Source organism: Hydractinia symbiolongicarpus, chromosome 3 (genome assembly GCF_029227915.1).
Source record: "Hydractinia symbiolongicarpus strain clone_291-10 chromosome 3, HSymV2.1, whole genome shotgun sequence".
Lineage (NCBI taxonomy): Eukaryota > Metazoa > Cnidaria > Hydrozoa > Anthoathecata > Hydractiniidae > Hydractinia > Hydractinia symbiolongicarpus.
The window spans coordinates 9698657-9724152 of NC_079877.1; the positions used below are offsets into that span (position 1 = coordinate 9698657).

Consider the following 25496-nt stretch of genomic DNA (forward strand, 5'->3'; position numbering starts at 1 on the left):
GACTTTAGTGACCTACACGAAAGTTGAGCTAATGACGGTAGAGAAGTTTATGATCACTTAAAACAAAAACAACAACTTAAATCATCATACTATATATTGTGTATCCAAAACACAACTGAAAGTGGTAGAAAATTTCCCTACATATATTGGATATCCATAATCTATCCGATATAAGCACTTTTTTCCCTTCAAGTTTTCTCTCAAGTTTTCTGATAAAATAAACTTCAAATTCTTTTAACTAGCTAGCTAGCTATATCCTTTAAAATGTTGCATAGAAAAATACAAATTTATTGCACATAAAGCCAATTGATTAATTATCTATTTTAGTTGATTAATTACCTATTTTTAACAAATACTTCGTCTTGTCTCAGTTACCTCGCTTAAACAAACTTTTAGTTTATTGATATTTAATATATTTTACAGAGCGTAGCTTATTTTACCGCCAAAAGAATACTAAAAGTAACTTTTTCTTTTGTTAGAAAATAAAAAGGAAGAAGTAGCAAATTCGTCATAAAAAGTAATCATTTAAAAACAGGTTGGACATGTATTTGATTCTAAAGTGTGTATAATTTCTTGCACCTTGACCTTTTGAGCGGTCCATTTCTTACACGCCATTCTTCGGAATGTGCGGGAATTGACCTTATTAAATCGTTTCGTATCCCCTTTAAGTCCAGGGGCGTAGCCAGCGTTAGTCAGGCTCTGCGATCGACTGACCTACTTTTTTCATTTCAAAACGTCGTTTTTTTCACCGCCACCGCCAACACATGGATGGGCGCACCAATTGTGCATTGACACAAATCTTTTCCCGGGCGGCGCACACAAGCTTCGTGCTTCGCACGTTGTTTTCACAGGATTTAACAGTATCCACTTTGTTTTGTAGGCTGAGGTGTTGAATCTCTACTTTGTTTCGCAGATAGTCTTTTTCGCGGGATTACCTACGAAAATTATGCCTATGTACGGTCTTGTGTCTTCCATTTATGGTAATTTTGGACGCATCCTATTGGCTAGTAAATTTCGCAGAGAGGTTAAAAATAAAGTCAAAAATAAAAACAAGGTGTAGTAGTTATCTATCATCAGATAAAAAGTATTCTTCTGATAAAAGAAGCTAATCACATATAAACATAAAGTCTGATATCAGATGCTGTGACACCATCTTGGATCGTGTTTAGAAAGCGAGCCGAAACTCACGGCATCCGATATATACCTAGTAAAATATATTACAATCCCTCTTTTTCTCGAAGTTATTGTTGTTGATTTCTTGATTGTTTGTTTTATAACATGTTCACATATTTGCTTTTCAACTCAGTTCCTCTGCACGTACATAAAACGTTTTTGTTCTTCAGCTATACACATCGGTCTTTTACTATATACATCGTATCGTTCGTCTGCTATATATATACATCGTTTATCATTATCGTTCTTGTTATCATTATCTTGTTATCGTTCTTATTTTTTCTCTAAGTCTTCTTCTTGCGCTTCGGATTGATGATGACGTAACGCTCTGTAGTTTTTCTTTGTCGTTTCGGGTAGGTTTTTTGCACCGTTCTTGTGGTTTTTCTTTTCGTATAGATCTTCTTCTTTGTTATGGCCATCATTCGGTTTAGATTGTTGGTTCTCATCAAAATTCGCATTGCTTGAGCAGGTACAAGGGTCTGCCCTGTTTCGCGCGTTAGAAACACTCGATTGCTTACCCTTCGCAGATCTATACAGTTTCGCGTGTCCGTTTGCTCGTAGAAACGTTTTTCCTTCCTTGTTTCGAACCATGATGCTTCGTTTGTATACTTTAATGATGGTGAAGACTTCCTTTAACCAGGGCGGTGAAAGTTTGTTTTTGTTGTCGGTAAGATTTTTCAACAATACCTTTTGTCCGACTTCAAAAGTGACAGTTTTTGCCTTGCGGTTCTGGTCGGTGTTTTCCTTGGATTTCTGTTTGTGCTTTTCATCATTCTTGTTTACTTCTATATCCAATTCACTGTTGCTTTTCACAAGTTGACTAACGTCAGGAAGATCATTCGTTAGCGGTCTACCGAACATCAGTGTTGCAGGTGGAACTTTAGTTACGGTATGAGGTGTGGTTCGGTAACTCAAAAGGAATGTGTCAAGAGTTTTACGCCAATCCTTTCCAGTGATGACAGCAGTTTGATTGTGTCGCTTCAATGTGCGGTTAAATCTCTCAACCTCACCATTAGCTTGTGGCCAGTATGGAGTTGTACGCCGGTGTTTTATACCATGTTGTTGAAGGTATCGGCTGAATTTGAAGGACGTGAATTGTGAACCGTTGTCAGTTACAATTGTTTTTGGATAACCAAAAATACTAAAGGTTCGCTTCATAACATTTATTATGTTTTGCACACCAGTGTTCTTGATAGAAGAAACTATTGGGTATCTGGATCTGTAATCAATCAAAACTAACAGGTTGTCACCAGAGGGATAAGGGCCTTGAATGTCCATTGCAATAGTGTTCCAAGGTTGTTTGGGAATTTCTGTTGGTTGTGACGGTTCATGCCTGGTGGTGGAGGGTGCAGTTACTTGGCAGGCATGACAGGTAAGTGTTAGATCTTCGATTTGTTTGTTCATCAGCGGCCACCAAACTTTTTCACGTAATAGTAGTTTAGTTTTGGTTGTTCCTTGATGCGTAGCATGTGCTATCTGCAACATTTTCTGTTGTAGAGTGCTTGGGATGACAATTCGTTGTCCTTTGAGTAAAATGTTATTCACAAAGGATAACTCATGCTTTGCATGTCTGTATGGATTCAAAGCAGAATCTTTTGGCCAGGCCTTCGAGTTAATGGCTTTGGTGACTTTTTGAAGAATGATGTCTTTTGCAGTTTCATCTTGTATCTCTTCGATATTGCAGCTTTTAGGTACTGCTTCTGCTGCTGTAAAGTTGATAAAGGATTCAATTGAGTCGTCAGTTTCTCCTTCACTGTCTGTACAAACAGGGTCTCTTGATAGTATGTCAGCAGCATTTTTGGCACCAGAAATGTATTTTAATTTGTAGTTATACCCTTGTATGCGAAGAAGCCATCTCTGGATCCTCGGTGGTGGAGATGTGGAAGTTGGTGACATTACGTGCAAAAGACTCTTGTGATCAGTGGTGATATCGAAGTCACGGTCATATATGAAAAAGTGAAAGTGTGTGCAGCCAAAGGCAACTGCAAGAGCTTCTCGTTCTGTTTGTGAGTATCTCTGTTCAACAGGTGTTAATGCTCTACTTCCATATGCTACCGGCTTGAAGTTTCCATCTTTCTGTTTCTGTGTAAGTATGGCACCAAGACCATACGGACTTGCATCAACAATTATGTCTGTTTCCGCCTCAGGATTGTAAAATGCCATAGTTTCAGAAGTGCAAAGTTTTTCTTTGAGTAAATCAAATGATTTCTGTTCAAGATCTGTCCATATGAATGGTGTATTTTTCTTGGTGAGTTTCCTCAGTGGAGCTGATAATGTACTGTAGTCTTTGATGAACTGACTGCAATAATTTACTAGACCAAGAAAGGATCTGACTTCTGTCGATGTTGTTGGTGTTTTGAATTTGTTGACTGCAGTGACTTTGGAAGGGTCTGGAGATATGCCATCTGTTGTGAGAGTATATCCACTAAATAAAATTTTATTCTTGCTAAACTCACATTTTTCTGGGTTGACACGCAGGCCATTCTCAGAAAGATTACGAAGAACCTTATCGAGATTGCGGTCATGCTCAGCTTGTGTTTTTCCCCAGATAAAAATATCATCAGAGATGTTCTTTGCCCCTTCACAATCAGCAATTACCATTTCAATATTTTTCTGAAAATGTTCAAAGGCACTTGAAATACCATATATGAGACGCTTGTATCTGAAAATTCCTTTATGGGTAATGAAGGCAGTAATGTTTCTGCTTTCTTCGGCTAACTCAATTTGATGGTAGCCTTCTCGCAGGTCAATTTTTGAGAAGACAGTGGCTCCATTTAATAATGGTAGGATTTCTTCCAGTTTTGGAATAGGATGCTTCTCTCTGATAATGGCAGTGTTTGCTCTGCGCATGTCCACACACAATCTAATTTTGCCATTTTTCTTAGGTACTGCGACAATTGGTGAAACCCACGAAGTTGGTCCATTAACTGGCTCAATGATATCTAATTTCAGCAGTCTATCGAGCTCTGCTTCAACTTTCTTTCTGGTGTGAAACGGCAGTCTCCTAGTTGGTTGCTGGATGGGGGTGACATCTGGATCAATATGGAGTTTCTGTTTGAAGTTGTTAAGTTTTCCCATTCCTTTGAATACCTTGTTGTTTTTGTTGAGGACTTGTTCTGTTGATACTGGTATGCCTTTTGACAGACTTCTGCTACCTAACTGGAATGTTCTATGGTTGATGGGTGTTGTAGCTGGTCCAATTCGTAATAGATCTAGCTGCTCAGCTGTTTTGTGACCAAGTAAATTGCCTCCTTGACCAGGTATTACGTAGAATTTTGCTAGTATTTTATGGTGATTTGCTGCAACTGTAGCTTTGAAGGTACCAGTGATTGGGAGCTTCTTAGTAGCATTGTATGGGTAGATTCGGGCATTGGATTTCTGAAGCTGGATGTTGCTGAATAAGCGTTTATAGGTTCGAAAATCGATGATATTTGTTGTGCTTCCAGAATCAATGATAGCAGTCATTTCGCTATTGTTTACTAGAACGGGGAAGTTATTTGACTTCGTAGTGTTCATCTTGTATAGGTAGATATCCTCATCTTCGTCATCAGAGTTTTCATGGTTGGTTTGATGAACTTGCTGTTTATTTTTGGTGCGGCACATTTTTGCAAAATGTCCTTTAATACCACATTTGTTACATGTTTTATCTCTTGATCTCCGACATTCATGACTTTTGTGGTTCTTCATACCACAGCGACCACATTCTGGTTTGTTGAATGATTTGGTTGGGTTGTTCCGATGTGGTGGTGCATTGTGTTTCCTATGGCTACGATGAGGTGGTCTACGCCCATGTAGTTTGTTGATTTGTTCAGAGCTTTCTTCTTCAGTGTCATGTTGTGTTTGTTTACCATTAGCTATTTCTTTGTTTTGGTGTTCTGCAGATTCAAAAAGTCGTCCAAGGTCCTGTGTTTTCTGGAGATTCAAATCAGTTTCCATAAGTAAACGTTTGCGGAATTTAATATTCGATGTTTTTGCTATGACCATGTCTCGGATTTCATTGTCAGTTTCTGATCCATATTCACAATATAAGGAAAGTTGTCGTAGACGGGTAATGAATTGATCCGTACTTTCCCCTACTTGTTGTGAGGCTTGGTGAAATTTATGCCTTTCGAAAGGTATGTTCTTTTTGACTGAAAAATGTTCATCAAATTTATGGAGGGCTTCTTCAAATGTTGTTCCAGGATCAGAGAAAGTTTCAAATATTTCCTGGCATTTAGGTCCAATCATGTGGAGTAAAATTGCCCTCTTTCTTTCATCATCCCTAACTCCACTTGCTAGTATGTAGTATTTAAGACTGGTCTGCCATTTCGTCCATCGTTGACCAACTGAAGTCGGTTCTCCATTTGGGTCAAAGGGTGGTATGGCTGGAAGTTGCAAAACGGACATGCTAGCTGCACAGAAATGCTCAGAGCGCGCGCACAAGTATAACTATCGCTTGAAATTACAAAGGACAGCCTAGCAAAGTTTCCTTTCGCACAGTAAGAGTCAACAAAATTTGTTGTTTTGATTCGAAAATTCACACGTCTTGTTTCACGCGAGATTGCTTTGTAATTATGAAATATACCTCTCCATGAGTTCTTGGAATCCTCGTCGCCAATTTGTAGTAGTTATCTATCATCAGATAAAAAGTATTCTTCTGATAAAAGAAGCTAATCACATATAAACATAAAGTCTGATATCAGATGCTGTGACACCATCTTGGATCGTGTTTAGAAAGCGAGCCGAAACTCACGGCATCCGATATATACCTAGTAAAATATATTACACAAGGCTAGCGAAGTTGTGAAGGTGAAGAAAGTATGATGTTGCTGTCAAACGTGTATCCGTATTTCGCTTTAACTTGTATAGAGCTTCATGAAAATTCTCTATACTCAAACCATCCAATTTTTGTATCTGTATGTAAATCTTCAGATTTGTTTTCCTGTGTAGAAATCACTTTCAAGTTTTCAGTTAGCTAGCTATTCATCCTCTTCTGTAACTGTGTGTAGACAGCAGATTTTGTAGCTATACAGAATAAAGCTATTCTTATAAGCCCTTATAACAGTTTATTTAAGGGAAATATTTTAACTTTTTATCCTGATTGTGGTCAGCTATGATTCAAGACGGCTTTAAATAAGAAGAATTTTCTTCATATGCCTTCAAATAAAATTTACAACCAGTATCTATTTTATTTTGCGATAATGACAAAATCCCTTCAGTTTCTTTAAGTTTGAGTAAAGTTATGTTAAAGTGTTCTGCTCAATATTTTAAGCTAGGTTGTCATACGTTGTGATAACAAAGCAAAAGAAAAGAAAAAGGAAACGTGTGTATCATCTCGAAGTTGTTCCTTTTGCATTAGCCCAAACGTTAGTTAATCAATGTGGTAGCTACTTCTAGCACTAATGACGAGACTTCTTCCATTTGTAAAAATCAAACCTTTAACTTAAAATATTTTTCGTCAAAGAGAACCTATTAAACCTAAACACGTTTTATCTGCAGAACATTGGTAGATTCTTTCCCTTCATGTTTTATTAACGGTATTGGAAAATATAATGTAGGCACTCACTACGACAAGCTCCACACCTCAGTGATCACGATTATTCTTCCCATTGTAACTTGCGAGAGGACGTCTAAAGGCTTATTCATTGTAGTGAAGGCTCTCAGGTTTGTCTTTTTCAAAGGTCATTTTAAAAACCTTATGAACTTTCTCTTAATATATATACAGAATTGATAAGGTCAATGTTATGACGATGCTGGCAATGTATCTGTTAAAATTAATAGTTGTCATGCTAACATTTTAAAGCAAAACAGATTAGCTTTATACATATCCTTGTTCTTTTCATTGCTTAAATTTAGTTGTCTTTTTAATCATGCTTTGTACATTATTTCTGAAACATGATGAATCGAATCAAACGTAACATATTTTTACAAATTTTCCAAAAGTAGTTTAAAATTTTTATGCAAGAATGTTCCTTACTTAACTAATAATCCCAACTATGCCCATAATTTTAATGTTTGTAACACGATGAGTGGATTGTATTATTAACACGAGCGTTTTCAATGATTTGTATGAAGGAATTTTGTCCATGGTTCCATTTCATTATATTATTAAATATTTTATTATATTTATGAAGAAAGAAGATTTTGATTTGGTTATTTTTTAATGACCTCCAATCTGCAGAAAACATTATTTTGGTGCTAAATATGAAGAAAGAAGAATGAACATTCTAATTATTGCTTTAATAACTTTCAGTCTATAAAAAAACATGATGGTGTTGTGTTGTCTTATTGCTGGTTTGATTACAACCTTGATGATAAAGATTTTAATGTATTTTATGTTGTCATTTATTCTCCTTTTTCGATCAATTGTTCAGAATACTTAACGTGTATCGCGTATGTCAGAGAGTCGGCTTTATGGCGTTTCAGTGCTTGAAGGGCGTAAAAAGGCGTTGGCTTCCAGGGCTACGCCCTGGACACGTTGGGGGGCTCACAACACCCCCCAAACCCCAGTTGTTTATTGGTTCGACTAAGGACTTAATTTTTTTCTGGCTATGCCCCTGAAGTCCATTATCTTATAAACCAATCGAATTTTATCAAAATAATTGTGGTGCCGTAGCTTAGTGGTTATAACTCTAGCACTTTGTGCGAGAGGCGGGTCCTGATTTCCGGTGGATGTTAGCCCCGAGTTAACCCCAGTCATGTGAGGGAAATGGGGAATGACACAATGAGGAAGTTTCCCGACAGAGCAAAGACTCTAATTGGGTCTTCGTACCTCAAAATAAGCATTAAATACTCTAGGAATCCCCGTCTAAAGGCAAGATAATAGACAGGGTACATCCGGGGTATTTGTGAGGCTAGCCATGTAAAATATGCACATCTATCTATCTATCTAACATAACGAATTTCTAAGCTCTTTTGTGTTGTGGTGTAATTATACAGAAAATAGAGTTTCCTCATTGTTGTATGTGTGATCAAACAAACTGTTTGTATAAAAGCAACAAAAAGATGGTTTCATCGAAGAAAGGGAGAGGGGCCTTGGAGTTTGAGAATTAATAATTTTTTATCCCATAATTACTTCACAGCGCCATTTGATTGCAATTACTTCTTTTTTAGTGCTTTAACTTGAAGTAAAAAATCTTGTTTACGTTAGAAAATGTTCAGACATTGGGAATGGAGTCAATTCAACGCATCACTGATTTCGTCTATAAACTTTAAATTGCGAGTAATTTTAAACAGGAAATGCATTTCGAGGAAATAATAATTTTTTATTTACGTATAATTTTAAACATAAATTTTCATTATACCCAACCAATAGCGACCACTCAAATAGCTAGATGGATCAGTGCTCTGGACATATATACATGTAGCGTATACCAAAACTTTAGATTTTATGCACTCCAAAATGGAAAACATGCATTGGTATTATTTGAAAAGTTTTTTTATTTCTTAATTTTTATTTTTGGGTTTAAAATGTTCTTAGGTAGTTTTCTTTCCAAATTTTTCTGAAGATAAGGCGGACAATTTCGATATATTGTTACATTTATGGTATTACATAAATAATTAAATTGGAAACTTAAATCTAAAAGCAACAATAAGTTGCAAAACTTGAAACAAGCCAACTACTAGAGCAAGAAGCATCTAAGAACGAGAAAATTAAAGCGTGAAATGATCCCGGTCTTCCTGCTTTTGTCAAATAGAGAATAAGGTATTCGACAGAAAAATTTTTTGCAAGTTTCATTATGTTTTCAAAGCTTTTAACGATCGCAGATAAAGGAATACATCTATTCACTCTAAAATCTATTGGAAACAATAAATTCAGTCGAAAATGGAAGCAAGATGTGAAATAGGAGCGAAAACATTTAACAATTTAAATGTTGTCAAAAACCGAAAAAATAACCCTGGTTTTTTGTATAAAAAAATAACTAATTTTTCATTCTCTTTTCCTCAAAGTTTGAATATTTAAGCGTTATAACTCTTAAGTCAACTTGATGTTTTAACAAAAAATGTGCATAAAAATTGATTTCATCTCTGCGTTTAAATAATGGTTACATCTTAAAAAAAGTTTAATTGTGAAGATGATTTGGACACACCTTTTTGATATAAAATACCTACGTTGTCAAACGTGTCTGATTTTAACAACCTACTGTCGAAGAAGTCTGGGGTATAAGTTGTAAAAGAAGCAGAACTATTCTGTATTAATGTACATCAAAAGTTTTACACCAGACAGATTCCTTGAACATATAAATCATTCCCTGCTGTTGAAAGTTTTTCAAGTGTGTATACTTCGTTGTCAACAGCTGTGTTTCTACCATGCTCCAGTGCTTTAGCAGTGAAAGCAAAAAAAGCTTTGGTGAGATATGCTCAAGGAAAATGAGGTGGTCTTGTAAACAAATCAATGATCTTCAACTTTTCTGAGTAACACTAGAAATTCATTTATTTCAAAAAATACATTCAACATTACACGTTGTTAAAATAGTTTAAAACAACAAAAAGATGGGCAAACTCGTTTGGATCTTATTAATGGTATTCTGTCTGGTGTTGGCCATTGATGCTAAAAAGAAAGGTATTTTCTTTTCATTGTATTTAAAGTTGAATAAAAAACATGTCAAACGCAATGGTTTGTATAAAAAACACATTTTTGTTTTTGCTAGTTCTAATAATGTAATTCCATCCTTCGCTTTATTCTATATTAAAAAAAATTATTTCTATTTTTATTTGTTATTGTATCTTTTATTTTTTTCGTTAATTTTTTCTATTTCTACATTGTATTCTTTGATCGTTAATTTCTTCCATATTTCTTTTTTGTTAACTTGTTTTATTTCTTTGGTATATTTTATTTGTTATTCTTTTTTATTTTATTTTTTTATTTTTAGCTAACAAACCTCAGGATGGTGATGATGGTGAAGAACAAGACCAGCCAGATGAGAAAATTGCAAAACAAGACGATGAAGAAGCCGTAAGTTTTTGCTTGTTTCTTTGTAAGAAAGTTATTTAGTTTTCCTATTTTGAAAGGTTAGAAATATATTTTTGGAAAAAAAAAGACCGCCGTCATTCCCATTTGTGGCTCGCTTAAAGTGAAAAAAATCAAGTTTCTTTAAAAAAAGTTGACTTCTGGGTGTAGAAAAGGCTGCTTTGAAAAATACAGATACTGAAGAAAGAAATGTTTCGCAAGAAAAAATCTGATGGTTTATTGTTCTGTTTCGTGAAAATATATGCTCGCAAAATATAATAAAGACAGCTATTTCCGAAAATTAATTTTTGCGAAACAAAAATCTGATTTTGCAATAATTCGCGAGAATTAAATATTGTCCACATAAATTTAGATAGGATAGAAATAAGAAGATAGATAACTCGCACAAATGCAAGAAAATCATTCTCTTTAACCTTTCTTATCAATTACAATCACACTATTTGGGTTTTAAATAGCATTGCAATGCCTGTATATTTTTACCTTTATTGCCTTCAGCTTACCACCAGTATTTGCGTAAAACTAATGATATAGCAACTAATGATTTTTCTCTCTTCTTTTTTCGAAAACAGAGGTAGGGTATTGAACATTTTTCGGCATATTTTTATTTTTAGAAACCAGAGGATGAACAAGACGAACAAGAAGACGGAACAGCAAAAGATATAACTGGTCAGGAAGAACAGGAAGAAGAAGCAAGTGGCGAAGAAGGAGAAGAAAGCAAAGAATGTAAATTATATTTTTTTTTTTTTTTTTTTTTACTTAACATAATCTCTTTAATTTTTCTTCTTTTTTTAAAATAAAAAATCAAAAGCGAGAAATACATTTTCATAAATACGAAAAAAAAGAAGAAATGCCAGTTTATTTAAAATGCTATAAAAAAATCTTTGCAACATATTTTAATCTGAATGTCATTTTTAGTCCAATGCAACTTGAAATTCAAAAGAGTTGGTTGCTATGCTGACAAAGGCAAGAAAAACAGACCATTGAAATCTTTCATCATGTCCGATATGGACATGGGCTTGCTTACTAAGAAAGGAGACATGCCAAAGGACGACAAATTCAACTCCGAATTGCCAAAGTTCGCATGCAAGTGTGCAAATGAAGCTCTCAACTCAGGAAATGCAGTCTTTGGAATTCAAAATATTGGTAAGCGTTCTTTACATTCAAAAGGGACTTCAACCTTAGCTGTCTATCTCCATTTCATCAGTTCACTCGGAATCTGCCTCAGGCCAGATATGACAGATAGTTAGGCAATGCCAATACGTGGTTTTTAAGAAGAATTATTCTTTTAGCTGAATGTTGGTCCGGACCTGACAACAGCAAATACGACAAAGACGGGCAATCCGGCGACTGCGTTACATTCGACTATCAAAATTGTGCTTCCGATGATGAAATTTGCGCTGGAAAGAAACACAGCAACTTTGTTTACTACGTCGACACACCTGAGCATACCAAATCAGCTGAAGAAGTCCAAAAAGAGCTTGCTGCCGCCAAAAAGAAGGCAGCACACAAAAAGAAGCAAGCTATGAAGAAAAAGGCTGCAAAGAAATGTTAGTTGTTTTTGTCTTACGTGCTCGGTGTAAAAGCAAATATGCTTGCTTTTTTTAGTTTGTTAATTCTTGATGACGTAATGTCCATACAGCTGATTTTTACGGAAATTTACACGTATTTTTTATAACAACGTAGCAACAATCTGTGGCTTTAACGGCTGTCTAATTTGCAACAAGTTTTTTCCTTGTTTCAGTCAAAAGCTATCAATATGGACACATTTTTTATCTCCTGCGTTCGAATCAGCGGGTGGGAAGTCCTTGTTGCGTTGTGACAGTGATAAAGAATGCTCTTGTTTTGTAAATTTCGTTCCTAACGTATATTTCCTCTTTAAAATACTAATCATTTTTTCTGATTACTTTCCTTTTTAGTGAAGAAGAAGTCAAAGAAATCGAAACAATAAATGATCCTCATTAAACGAAATAGTCGTCCTTAGAGAAAAGCATTTCGGCGAAGAAATTCCATCCAATCTTTAACCTGGTTATGACATAACTAGCAAAAATAAAAATTATTTTTCTTGTAAAGATATCAAATGTAGTTATATGGCGTGTTTTAAACGCGAAATAGAAAAGTGAAAAATTCATTTCCTGTCCTCGATGCCTTTATTAATTCCTACAATCAATTATATTGTTTCCGTGTCTACTGAAAATAGTTAGTCTATGGCAGACATTTTTAGCCTACGGATGACAATGTTAGCCTATGGCAGACGATGTTAGACCATGGCAGACATTTTTAGCCTATGGCAGACGACGTTAGCCTATGGCAGACAAAGTTAGCCTATGGCAGACAATGCCAGCTCATGGCAGACAATGTCAGCTCATGGCAGACAATGTTAGACTATGGCAGACTATGTTAGCCTATGGCATAAGATATTAGGCCATGACAGACGATGTTAGGCCATAACAGACGATGTTAGGCGTCCGTTTGTTTCAGTCTGTGTCGTGATAAAGTTACGAGAAGTTTTTTTCGCAAAATTGTGACCAAATTTAAAACAAAACAATACATATCCGTTCTACCGCATTTACAGTAACTTTTCCGAGTTTCTATTTTCTCGCGTTCTCCCCAAAAACTTCGTTATTAGTACAGAAACACGCGCTTTGTGAAGTCATGCCGGTGGAACGCTCGAAGCAACTTTTATACAGCTCGGTTGTACCAAATTTCAAAAGCCTGTCACAAGGTGTGATCATTTTGCTGGCAACAATCTAATAGATACTACTACTTTATTAATCAAGTAGAGTGATGAAAAAGTAAAGAGAAGAAACAAGTCAATTTATTAGTTATTGACGACAAGAGATGGACAACAAACAAATAATATCTACCACAATTAAAGACAAAATTAAGTTAGAAAATTTAGAAACAGGTGGACATTTAAACAAATTTGGATGTCACAGAGGTATTTCCACGGGGTATTTTTTTTAAAACCGGTCACGGGTCGGTAAGCAGATTAAGCTGCCATTATGATCTGTAGTAACGTAACTTAAAACTTGGATTATCAAAGGAGTTCTTTTCTTTCTAACTTCAAATACTTAATACCTTTAAGACAAGCCTGTGGAAGAATCCATGAAAATTGACCCTTTACGACGCAGCTACCATTTTGGCTTAGAGACATACAGACAGACGGCTAGCATTGTAATATAGACTAGTCACTCCCCCGAGGAAAATACATCGGAAATTGGCGCGTCCCAGCGAAGTCGAACAACTATATTGCTATACTTTGTTATTTGATATTTGTGGCATGAAAATTCCGTGCATATTTTAAACGATAGACAGACAACGGGTATAGATAGAAACAGATCACTCTTTGAGAATTTACTACATTTTAACCCTATTCGATTCGAGGTTTTGCAAAAATATATGACTGAAGGTTCTGCCCCCACTTCCACTTCTCCTAAATAACTAGCTTCCCTAATAGATCAAACTTGGCACAGTAATAGTGTGTCATAAAAAAACAAAATGGTGGTGATAAGTTTTTACTCATATCAGCACTTTATCTGAGACGTCATCAGAAGCTTGAAATTAGATCTTAAAATTTTAAAATTTAGTTTTACATTTTGAGATTTATTTGAAATTTCTGATAGCCAAATAAAATTCATTTAACGTAACTTCCTGTATTTATATATTTCATATCAAAAAATTTCATATCAAAAGATGCCATTTTATTCACAACACAAGGCTTTTAGCAAAACGGGGGTACTAATATCTGGTAATGCGGAATTTATTTGCACATATGGCACATGGGAATAGCCACTCTTGTAGTATTTAATGAGCAATGTCCTAGATCTTACTAAGAAGTCAGTATTTTTGAATTGTTATACTGTTAACTAGAGAGGACTAAAAGGACCTACTTTCGTATCATCCAGTATGTTGCGTCCCCAATAAACTAAATTGGACCATCGACTCAAACAATAACAAGTAGAAAGTTTGTCTCTAGAAGTCCTTCGCTAGTTGTATGTTAGACCAACACATAAAAGTCGATAATAGTCGATGTGGAGGGGTTGTAACCTTTACAACCCCTTCACATAAAAATTGTTTTTCAAATCATTATGGGCAAGATGACGTCATTAAATTATTTTCCTGACAACTGTGCCCAATGAACTACCAAACAGTTGTGCCAAGTGCCTTAACTACTTTAGGTGGGTGGGAAATGTGGGAGACATTAGCCTTCACCCCCATTCTTTGTATTTTAGGCCCCCCCCAAAAAAAAGTCAGTGTTAAAAGATAAAGAAAATATTCCTAATATAAAAGAACAACGAGAAAATAAACCCTTTTTGTTATTGTGCACATTTTTGTCTGTTACAACATCAACATTTGAATTCCAAAATGTCATCACTCTAATTAAGGAACTTCATTTGGACAAATCGATCCAGTCCGATAAGCGCTATGATGTAGGCGGAAATATGCGTAAAAAATAAATCAAAGAATTGCGCCACAGTTTTAAAAATGCAATGCGTTTCATTAGAATACCGTAAAACATGTTTGGGTAATGGAGGCCACACAACAATCTGATACACTGAGGCAAAATATTAATTTCAGGGATGTCTTCTTTAACTGCTTGGTTGCTATTAAACCATACACGATGGCGATGGCTAGTAATTACACTTGACCTTTTGTTAACAAGTTAGTTAATGTCTTTGTATGTTCTTGTAATAGCTTCCGTGAAAAAACGTGACCACTTTTTAAAAAGTATGTTTAGAACTGAACATGGTACAATGTAAGTAAAGTGTGGAAACAATTTTTTTTATTTATTTTGTTTAGCTAATTTTCTTCATGGTTATTTGATATTGTTTTTACTTATATTTTGTTATACTTGATGCTACATATTTGGAAAAAATGTAATACACAGTTTTGTTTGTTTTTATTTATTTTTCTAATCTTTCTGTTGTTTACTATCTTGTCCATTTCTTCTTACGTTCTTTTCTATTTTTCCTTTATTCTGATACGAAGCAAGAGGTTTTTATCAAACAAAGAAAATTAAAACCTTACCTAAAACAAGCTTATATTTCACCGTGTTTTCTTTTGTAGATTGCAGAAATGGCGAACAACAGTGCTAACAGTTTTTCTACATGTCAAACATCTTACGAATCAAAAGCGAATTTAAACGAATTGCAGAGAAACATCTTGATCTCCCTCAACATACCTTTGGCAATTTGTAATTTCTTCGCAAACCTTGCCATCGTGTATGGTTTAATAGCAACCAAGCAGTTAAAGAACACATCCCTGAAATTAATATTTTGCCTCAGTGTATCAGATTGTTGTGTGGCCTCCATTACCCAAACATGTTTTACGGTGATGATAATGAGATATTCTAATGAAACGCATTGCATTTTTGAAACTGTGGCGCAATTCTTGGCTTTATTTTTTACGCATATTTCCGCCTACATCATAGCGCTTATCGGTCTGGATCGATTTGTCCGAATGAAATTCCTTAATCACCATTCCAGTATGATTGCCAAGTCGAAATTAATACATCTTTTAACGCTTGTGATTGGTGTAGCTTTTAGTCAAGCAATTCTATATGTTTTCGGTACAAAACTTCATTTTTTTAAAACCGCCAAAATGGTGTCCGTTGGGATTGATATTTGCTTAGCAGTGTCTATACTTATCATCCATATTTTTACGCTCAAGGCTGTGCGACAGAGACGAAAAGAAACAACGCATAGCCATTTACTACGTCACGTGGATAAAACAATGACTCGCATCATATCGCGTATGTTTCTATCCATCGCAGTGTTTTATGTGTCGTATGCGATTACGTCCGTCTTGCATGCTACTTTAAAGAATAAAATACAGGGAAATAGAAAACGCTGGCTAGATTTTTGTCAACTTTTTGGATATTTGCTTTCCTATTGCAACTCTTTTGTAAATGCTGTTATATTTTTGTTAGCAAATGCCAAAGTTCGGAAATACTTAGCACGCTTTAAAATGTGGCATGCTTTTAAAAAGAAGGAAGCTGATTGCTTACATATCCAAGAGAGTGTAGAAACGTCGATATAAAGAGAGCCCTCCATTGCTCGCTAAAAGAATGTCCTAGTTGTTTGGCAAATTAGTTCTCTTATCTTGAAAGAATGCTCAATTTTAACATTCTTTGACTGTTAAATGGAAATGATTACTTTTGAACCAGTGAAGTAGTGGATTGATTTGCATAAATAAGCCTTTATACGGTTAATTATTGGACATCTGGAGTGGATATCATGATGGAAAGTTTGTAATGGCACTGCGATTAAAGGTTTTTATAAGACATTCCTTTCATAATGTGACACGTGAAGATATTAAAACGTTTATAACAAAGTAAGAGTAATATACAGAACACACATTTTTCATGAGCCTAATTTTCCGATGGGTTGATTATTTACGCTTTGAAAATCTGATTGATTGTTAAAAAAAATATTGTAAAATACTGAACAAGCTTTAAACATATACAGAAAAAAGAAATATTTATTTTTGTACATTTTCTTTCTTTTGTTTCGCTTGTCCATGATTTTTACTTGTATTCCCTTGGGTAGAACATTTTAATTAAATCAATTAATTATATTTTATTTTATTGTAGATATTTTGTATAAAGGTTTTTAGCTTAGGATATTTTTATCACTTGAAAATGTAACTCAGTTACAAAAAGCTTCGTGCTACTTTATAAATTAAAAATAAAATTTTAACATGTGTTTTTAAAACTTTTCTTATTTAGAAAAAAAACAGTTATTCAATTTCTTCTCAGTTCGCGAAAATACTCAATGAAAACAAATAATAGAACCTATAATACCAGGGTAAGGGGTTGGAGATAGGGCCAGCTTTGAAAAACTTTTTTCTGGAATTTGAATTGCGTTTTAGCCAATCCGGAGTGTCAAATTTAAAACATTTTCTAAGACCGCTTTAATCATCGATATAAAGAAGCGGCTGATTGAAAATTTGAGAAATTGTAAAATAAAATTACAGTAAACCACTGTTGTGCTCAAATATTTTCCCCTTGGTTTGTCATAATAATTCTTTATTTTGTGAAAAATTGCTTTAAAAGGTACCCCATTCGTTCTAATTTTCTTTCGTTCATCTTCTTAAAAAGTTCGTTATTTTGCTAAATTAGCACAGATATTAGCAAGAAATATTAATGCGCGCGAAAACTAGCACTTGTCCAACGAAAAAGTCTAACGCCCATCAAATTTTAAAGTCAAATGCTGAGGCTATTACGATATTCAAAACTCAAATTTCTTATCTGAATAATGTAAGTGAAAGATGCAATTTCTGTAAAAAATGACTATTCCAAAGGCCTTTGGCATCGACTTTTTGAAAAAGGGTTCTAATAAGAGACATGACTGATGTTTAATGAAGTTAAATATTTAAAATAGTATACTTCTGTTAATTTTTACTGAACAATATCCATAAATACCACAAGGAACAACACAATGCGTGTACCCTTAGGGCCATTTGATTTTCAATTAAATTGAAAATCAAAAATCAAAATTTGTGAATAATTTTGATTTTCAATTCGATTTGAAAATCAAAATTCAAAATTCAGTTTAAAATTTCAAAATTCAAAATTCAAAATTCAAATTACGTGCAAAAGATCAAAAAAACAGAATTCAAATTATAATTTCGCAATTTCAATTTTTGCTGGGTCAACCAATTTTTTTCATCTTCACAAAAAGAAGCTGGCCACCTGTAACCTTTGTCATATTGTGAAATATCATGGACACAAACACCCGGCTATGATTCAGGACCTTTGGAAAGAGGTCACAGAACAATTTATACTTGACCCCCTGTTAGGTTTGCGCAACTGTCCCGGACTTTCAACATCTTTCCTCGGGTGGCCAATCAAACTGAATCTTAAGGGCGAACAATTGATTTCTGTTCTGATTGATGCAATCGTTTACTCAAGGTTTTTACGCGCGTTTAGCCCTCAGATGTCTTAACGCGCCAAAATAATGGATAACATTGACCGAGATTACATTGTAAATGTGGCTAAACAACATAAAAACTTCAAGGAAATTAGCGAGTTTTTGAAAGCGACAAATCCTGGTGTTCGTGGATTTTCTGAACGTTCGGTTAAACGTTACTGTTCGAAACATGACATCCGCCTACGTATAAACCAACAAAAAATAGAGAACATCGTGGCTTCAGCTGTTAAAGAGGTAAGCAAATTCACCTGTGCTTAGCGTATGAGTGCATGATGTGAAACTGTACAAGTTATTGCTTATTTAGGTTGGTCCTACATACGGTCGCAAAATAATGACTGGTTACATTAAGCAAAAACACGGTTTCAATGTCAGTCAAAAAAGAATTGGAAAGGCCCTGTCAACTGTTTCGCCAGCATATCACGCAAGACGTCAAACAGATACCGCAAGATCTGTTAATCCTATCCCTTACAGGGCTGACTATTTTGGTCACAAACTTCATATAGACCAAAACGAAAAATTAGTAATGTACGGTACAACGCATGTCGTAGCATTGGACGGTCACAGTCGCTTTGTTGTTGCTGCTGCTACAATGCCAGTCAAAAGCAACCCCGTGATATATTCGCATATATACAGGTTAGAACATGCGCAATCAATTTCGCTTGATTCTAATTTAGATATAGCTACGCACGTAAAATGCGCAGCAAATTCCAATTATTTGTTTTTTTTTAGAAAGGTATTGACCACATATTGCATGTTTGACCAAGTTCGGGTGGACCACGGGAGAGAATTTTTTCTCATGCTGGGGATGCAGGAGTATCTGGCAAATATTCGTGGTGACCAATTAAGTTTACCTTATCAACAAACAGAATCGAAAAGGGTAAATTACTTTATTATTTCCAATATATTTTAAAAACATTTCGTTCTTTCATCACAAAAAAATACGAAAAATACGACTATCATCTTCTGCACAGGTTAACTTTTCATAAGTTTCATATATTTTCTAGAATCTACCAATTGAAAGATTTTGGGTTGAAGTTAATGGTCGAGTTAATTATCCAATCAAATCAATACTAGTCGACATGGACAATTCATTGATTATAGACATGGATAACAATATTCATAAGTTCTGCGTTTCTTTTGTCACCTGCAAAGTTGCAAACTTTGGGCTGCAAACATTGGTAAGAGCCTGGAACTGTCACCCAATACCTGGTAGGTAGATTATACAAGTCCTGGCATCCTGTTAACAACAACTATTCAGCTTCTTTGCACCTTTAAATTTTGTTTCAGGTAGAGGAGTTCCATTGAATATTAAAGAGATGACAACTCGATATCCTCCAGTGCAGCAGAGTAATGTCCCAGACACCGCAACAGCTATGCAAATATACAACCAAACATATCAAGGACGGATTTCTGAGCCTAACCAATTCGGTGACGATCCTTTAAAAGACCATCCACAGTTTTTAGCTAATCGAAACAGAGAGTTTAATGAAATCTGTAATATTGAACAAATTTATAACGATGTTGTGAACGAAAATGATAGATCGTTTCCAGGGGCGGATCCAGCCTTTTTTTAGACTTAGTCAAAATATTGCTGCTGCGCAGCAATATTTGGCCAAAGTCTTGAATTTAGCAGCTGGGGGTCCTGGGGGCGCTGTAAGACCCCCCGTCCAGGTGGGGTCAGAATCTTACACTAATTTAAGCTTTGCGGGTACAAAAATCGCCGAAAAATGTCTACCGATTTATCTAGTTATTAATAAAATTGACGAAAAGAAACGATAAGCTATAAGAAAATCTCCAAGAACATTTTTTATAAGAATCAATTCCGTCCTACACGTCTTATTTAGGATAGATAAAGGCACTAAAATTAACAGGGATTAACTACAATAAAGTGAGACAATTGTGAATATATTTCAAATTTATAAACTCTTGCTGTTTCTGCCAATATCAGGCTTCATCAGCATGACTAGGTGATCACACCAGCCATGGACAGCAAAATAAAACACAATCATAACAAAAACAATAAGAATATGGAAAGATCAGGATAATGAAGATGAAATGTACATACACGTGATATGATACATACACCTCAACCCATGTATTTATTCAGATATACTTGTTTATTCATAGGGCTAAACTCAAGTTTCGTTTAAACTTTAAGAAGAATTAAGAAGGGCAATTTTCTGCTTTTTTGCATGCTGAAATAGGAAAATGCGACTTTCGCTTAAGAAGGTTGCAACCTGGAACAAGGCTTGAAGTGTACACCAATACCTTCATAACAAAATAAAATTTTTAACTGACCTCCATCAGGTAAAATAAATGGGCATGGCAATATACACTGTGTAAAGAGAGTTCGAATCCGTAAAAAGCCGAACTGTGGGTAAAACGTATTAATTTTTCTCTTTATTACTGTTGACAAGGCAAGTATTGATAGAAGGAGACCACGTCTGGGGGTACAGATGTTGATTGCTTCGGCTTTAACTGCCTCCTCAGGAGAAAGACTCATATCACAAACAATATGGGAAGGGGAAAATCTGAATAAACTTTTTTCAGATATAAAAATATTTGCCTTTTGGTTTTTAAAAGCAATTGAAAACAAGGATGCTTGGAATAAAAAGAAGGATGCAAGAAAAGTTCTATGGATGTCAATGTTCTCAAAATATCAACAAGAGAATTATCATCTACCAATACCAACGATGCTGAGCTGTATAATACATTTTACCATGACCTTTCACTCAACAAACTTTGTTTCCTAATAGCCATTCGAAGAGTTGTTTATTTTCTTCACCAACCTTACTTATCCAGATGTCAAGTTCTTGCTTCTAATACCAACACAAATATTAATTGAGAAAGAACTCCTCCACAATGCTGAAAATTCTGTTCAAAGCTCATATTACAAAAACAATTAGCCAGCTGGCTAGCTATAGCTAATTAGCAAAATCTTTTTGTATTTGTTCTGGATAGTCTGTTGTAAAAAGCTCTCCCACAACTAGCTTTTCGTAGCGAATATACTGAAAACCCTTAAATACATGCAAGGTGTGTTGGAGAGTAAAAAACATACTTCTCACCTTAAAGCAATAATTCCTTTATCTTCACACCTCGCCTCAGATGGAATGTATATATACCTGTATTCCGATGAAGACTTTTACCAACCAAGGGATAAATATCCCCAGACAACAAAAATGTCCGAGAATAAACACTTTCTTAAAGTTCTTTTTGGATTTTACGAACAGATTCAACATTATCACACTTTAAATCAGTAAGCACCCGCGCCAACAAGTCCGCAGTATGATAGTACGAAAAGAATCCAAGCCAAAAGGCGTGAGTCTTGGACTAATCCTGACGGATGGGAGTTTAAACTATAGCCTAACAGGTTATAAGTAACCACGCAGTACGGAACCTAAATTTCCTACGCCGGCTGCGGGCCACATATTGTTGGACTACGCATAGAGTGTGAAAATTACGTCACGATTTTGACGTCACATGCCCCTTAGGTGAGATGGGGAGGGTTGCGGGCCATAGCTATTTGATTTTTGACTAACTGAGTGACTAATTAGTCAAAATGAATCAGTCAAAATCTGTAAGCTATAATTTGCAACCCTCTCAGTCTATATGGTAGTGACGTCACAACTTTGACGTCAACATCGCCATAGGCGAAATGGAGAGGGCTGTGAACAATGGCTTTTCGCCGTAAATAAATTACAATGTGATTTTTTAACGCGCTCCGTCTGCAACACCTGGATTGTCGACATTATTTGCTTGGCTAACATTTTTCGTCAAATTTACACTTAGTCACGCGACTTATCTGACAAACCCTGGATCCGCGCCTGCGTTTCGACATGCCGTACATTGTTTTATTGATATCACTGAAAGATACAACGCTCTTTTGTAAAATTGTCTTGTTGCTTTCGCGCTCACTTCTGCATTGTTATCAGGAAAAAATTTGAGTGGGAGAAAAAGTTTTAGTCTTCCTAGTAGGGATTAACTTTCCAAAAAAATATTCAAACGAAACATAAGAATTTTTTTGTAAAAAGCATTTGAATTAATTTTTATCTCCTTTGACGTTTGTTACCCTGTTGTTGGTTGGGCGCACAGAAAGATCTTGCTTATGTACCCCCGGATTCTGTTGCGCGAACTCGCAAGATCAAGAGTGTTTTTAATCTTCGCTAAAGGTCAAGAGTGTTTTTAATCTTCGCTGAAAAACACTTGCGAAAGACCTGGTTTCTATTAACTTGAAATCAAAATGCTCCTTAACGATGTTTTGGACGTAAATATGAAAACGATTGCAAAAAAACCGTCGTCAGCCTGGAGTGTTTTTTAACATTGGTTAGCCTGAAATTTGCTTTATTTCGTTCTCATGCGTAAAGCATCTTTTTTATGGCAAATATATTCGCTTCCAGACTTTAAAGTTCATGCAAAATGCAAAAGACTGAAAAAAAGGATCTTTTTTCAGAGAATGTGTAATGTACCTAAGTATTGCTGCCACTTTAAAACATAAGTAAAACATATTGTGAAGAATAAAATATATTTTGAAACATAAAAAATACAAGTTTTTACAAAATTAAAAATATTTACACTGTGACAGATAAAAACCGGGTCATAAAAAACAGTGGTAAGAAGATTTTTGCCTTCCTCTCTCCGTTTTAAGTATATAGTACATAAAATAAAATAAAAGCTAAAATAAATAAGAAATAATTTTTTGACATCGAACCGCCTTAAAACTATGTAAAGATAGTTTGAGTGATCGATCATCGTCAAATCAATAATGTAGAAAAAGGTAATTTTTGAGGCTCTATGAAGAAGGGTGCGCAAAGTCAGTAACGCTATCAATGTTAGTTTTGAAAAAGTATTCAGAAAGATTTTCAAAAGAACGATGGTGTTTTATAAAATTTAATTCGGAAAGACAGAACGTATTTCTGCAAGCACTCCATCAAAATTATTAGTTTCAAAAATTGCGTCGAGTTCGTTGGACCTGCAATGTGGGCAATTTTGATTTTCTAAAAACCAGCGATCTACACATTCGCCACAACCAATTATTCTTCTGCAGCAGGAACCCATTTTCACCGGACTCCGGCTTAACCCACGACATATCAAGCACTCGAAGCTTTGTTTTGCCTTCTCATAGATCTTTACAGATGATAATGCTCGTTGTGCTGCCTCTCGTGTATCTTGGTCCACACAAGTTAAAATCACGCCAGATTGGACGAGGCTGGTGAGGTCAGCAAGTTTTTCCTTTATTTCTTCTAAAATAAATTAAAATTAAATATTTTGGAAGGGATGGATGTATTTTTAACGTGGAGAAAAAGTTACCTCTTTGAAAAATGATTAAAACATTAATTTTATTTAACTGTTTAGTAAGATTTTTATTTTTTTACATTTAGAAAAGTTGGCGACATTAAAATTACTCACCAAAATTAATGGACTGTGTGCTTGTTCTTCGTGGCGTAAAATAATCAAATGTTTCGAGATCATTGGCTTTTACTGCATAAACCTTCCGAGCCGCGGCTTTCCAGAAGCTTATTCCTGTAAGAAGAAAGTGTTCTCTTTAAAACTGTGAAGAGGAAAAACAATTTTCAGTCCATATTCAAATATATATATACACACCTCTTGTGGCTGCGGAGTCCTCGTATCGTAAACCACCTCCTTGCACTAACACCAACGTTCGATCTTCGAATCGTGTTTTTGCCATCTCCGTGATTGCGTCGACGTTTGCTTCTGCTTCCGTTATTGTTATAAACGAAATTCGTTTCTGATTAACTGTAAAAAAGAAGAGTATTTATAATTTATGAATGTGTAAAATTAGAACGTTTAGTATAGAACAATATCAACTTACCGATTTTTTTGTTCTCTATATCCGCCAGAACAACTTTTAAAACATAGTTCTCCGCAGCCGCACCTACACGTTTACGCGACATCGTGGACGAAGATGTATGCAACATTGTTGGCCTTCGAAACGCGCCGATGTCATTGACCGTTGATGTCGGTAGGTTTCTAACCTGAGTCATGCCTTGATGTGGTTCTCCCTCCACTTGGTAATACGTGCCAGAAGGCGACTCCCGAAGGCAATCAAACGTCCCATCCGGATTCGGAAATTCTGAGGAACCGAACTCCTCTGTTATGTACACCGATGTAACGTCAAGCTATAATAAACAAGAATGAAATTATCATAGTTCTTTGAAACTCTGCTAGTCTACAATGGTGTGAATAACGCATACCTTGTAAATCATTGCCAGTCTTTGGACTGATACTTGGCTTCTCCGCAGTGTTCTTTCTGTGCGATCCCCGTCACGGCCATTGTAAAAAATAAATGAAGAATCCATATTTTATATCGCTTTCTATCGTGTGCAAATTAATCCTGCAACTGACTTATCCCCCCTCACTGGAGGGATTACATAGGCATGTACCAGGACACACCAAAAAGGGGGTTAATGCAAGGGCTAGGCCCTTTTGAACCCACACGAAAAACAGTTTATACGACCCCCTAATTATGCCGCAGTTCAGGGGGTCGGCTAAAAAATGCGGGAAACCTAAATCTTATTGCATCATAAATATTGTTACAAAATAGTGGTATGCAAGAATTGAACCACCTGTCAATTGAATCCGTGACCTAAAAGGGACATTTAATTTTCATTTTAAAATAAAAACAAATTTCAATTTTTTTATCAATTTTTCTTTTTTAATTTAATACAAAAAGAAAATTTAAACTCAATTTTCGTTTTTCGTTTTCAAATCAAAAAACAAAAAAGGAACTTCATATTTTGGCAAAAAAGTACGCTCTCCTTCGCAGACGTTTTTCTTCTACAAACCCAAGGATTACTTTGGGTCATTTGGTGCTAAAAATCCCAAAATGTAATATCAATTTCCAAATTTTTGATTTTTAATAGAATTTCAAATTTGAAAATTAAATCAAATTTCGTTTAAATCAAGAATTGAAATTCAAGTTCAATTTTTGATTTTGGTTTAAATAGAAATTTAAAAATCAAATTAAATTTTTGATTTTGGAGTTAAATCAAAATCAAAAATTGAAAATCAACTTTGATTTTTAAATTAAATTAAAAAAGGAAATTCGATTTTATTTTTTTTCTGAAGAATCCGTGACCTAAAAGGGACATTTAATTTTCATTTTAAAATAAAAACAAATTTCAATTTTTTTATCAATTTTTCTTTTTTAATTCAATAAAAAAAAAAAATTTAAACTCAATTTTCGTTTTTCGTTTTCAAATCAAAAAACAAAAAAGGAACTTCATATTTTGGCAAAAAAGTACGCTCTCCTTCGCAGACGTTTTTCTTCTACGAACCCAAGGATTACTTTGGGTCATTTGGTGCTAAAAATCCCAAAATGTAATATCAATTTCTAAATTTCTGATTTTTAAGAGAATTTTAAATTTGAAAATTAAATCAAATTTCGTTTAAATCAAAAATTGAATTTTAAGTTCAATTTTTGA

The 25496-nt window shown here is 35.0% G+C and overlaps 5 protein-coding genes across 6 annotated transcripts; 3 read left to right on the forward strand and 2 right to left on the reverse strand.

Moving 5' to 3' along the window:
• Positions 1–1446: 1446 nt before the first annotated feature.
• LOC130636809 (uncharacterized protein K02A2.6-like) lies at positions 1447–5559 on the reverse strand. Its single transcript, XM_057446656.1, has one exon. It carries the CDS (start codon positions 5557–5559, stop codon positions 1447–1449), a length of 4113 nt encoding a protein of 1370 aa, XP_057302639.1.
• A 3995-nt stretch (positions 5560–9554) lies between these two features.
• LOC130635408 (DNA ligase 1-like) lies at positions 9555–12251 on the forward strand. The gene is made up of 6 exons (XM_057444737.1): positions 9555–9715; positions 10026–10108; positions 10735–10846; positions 11039–11266; positions 11413–11670; positions 12040–12251. The coding sequence occupies exons 1-6, from the start codon at positions 9646–9648 to the stop codon at positions 12069–12071; spliced, it is 783 nt and encodes a 260-aa protein (XP_057300720.1). The 5' UTR covers positions 9555–9645; the 3' UTR covers positions 12072–12251.
• A 2948-nt stretch (positions 12252–15199) lies between these two features.
• Positions 15200–16162, forward strand: LOC130636810 (uncharacterized). Its single transcript, XM_057446657.1, has one exon. The coding sequence runs from the start codon at positions 15200–15202 to the stop codon at positions 16160–16162; it is 963 nt and encodes a 320-aa protein (XP_057302640.1).
• Positions 16163–17572: 1410 nt separating this feature from the next.
• Positions 17573–20182, forward strand: LOC130635409 (uncharacterized). 2 transcript variants are annotated; one of them, XM_057444740.1, is made up of 4 exons: positions 17573–18288; positions 18788–18931; positions 19059–19263; positions 19342–20182. In XM_057444740.1, the coding sequence occupies exons 1-4, from the start codon at positions 18082–18084 to the stop codon at positions 19626–19628; spliced, it is 843 nt and encodes a 280-aa protein (XP_057300723.1). In that variant the 5' UTR covers positions 17573–18081; the 3' UTR covers positions 19629–20182. The 2 variants fall into 2 exon arrangements, with proteins under 2 accessions (XP_057300723.1, XP_057300722.1); XM_057444739.1 differs by having other exon boundaries at positions 18144–18687; positions 18784–18931.
• A 2759-nt stretch (positions 20183–22941) lies between these two features.
• LOC130636811 (uncharacterized) lies at positions 22942–25091 on the reverse strand. Its single transcript, XM_057446658.1, has 5 exons — positions 24267–25091; positions 23885–24191; positions 23656–23808; positions 23461–23574; positions 22942–23294 (listed from the first exon to the last, which is right to left on the reverse strand). Exons 1-5 carry the CDS (start codon positions 24369–24371, stop codon positions 22942–22944), a joined length of 1032 nt encoding a protein of 343 aa, XP_057302641.1. The 5' UTR covers positions 24372–25091.
• Positions 25092–25496: the final 405 nt, after the last annotated feature.

Bases quoted from the DNA above. Each gene is read 5' to 3' on its own strand.
- LOC130636809 (XM_057446656.1), bottom strand. From the start codon at position 5,559: ATGTCCGTTTTGCAACTTCCAGCCATACCACCCTTTGACCCAAATGGA.
- LOC130635408 (XM_057444737.1), top strand. From the start codon at position 9,646: ATGGGCAAACTCGTTTGGATCTTATTAATGGTATTCTGTCTGGTGTTG. The intron at 10,109-10,734 runs GTAAGTTTTTGC...TTTTATTTTTAG, and splicing joins AACAAGACGATGAAGAAGCC to AAACCAGAGGATGAACAAGA. The intron at 11,267-11,412 runs GTAAGCGTTCTT...TTATTCTTTTAG, and splicing joins CTTTGGAATTCAAAATATTG to CTGAATGTTGGTCCGGACCT.
- LOC130636810 (XM_057446657.1), top strand. From the start codon at position 15,200: ATGGCGAACAACAGTGCTAACAGTTTTTCTACATGTCAAACATCTTAC.
- LOC130635409 (XM_057444739.1), top strand. From the start codon at position 18,386: ATGACTGGTTACATTAAGCAAAAACACGGTTTCAATGTCAGTCAAAAA. The intron at 18,932-19,058 runs GTAAATTACTTT...TATATTTTCTAG, and splicing joins AACAAACAGAATCGAAAAGG to AATCTACCAATTGAAAGATT. The intron at 19,264-19,341 runs GTAGGTAGATTA...ATTTTGTTTCAG, and splicing joins GAACTGTCACCCAATACCTG to GTAGAGGAGTTCCATTGAAT.
- LOC130636811 (XM_057446658.1), bottom strand. From the start codon at position 24,371: ATGGATTCTTCATTTATTTTTTACAATGGCCGTGACGGGGATCGCACA. The intron at 24,192-24,266 runs GTATGCGTTATT...TGTTTATTATAG, and splicing joins GACTGGCAATGATTTACAAG to CTTGACGTTACATCGGTGTA. The intron at 23,809-23,884 runs GTAAGTTGATAT...TCTTTTTTACAG, and splicing joins TATAGAGAACAAAAAAATCG to TTAATCAGAAACGAATTTCG.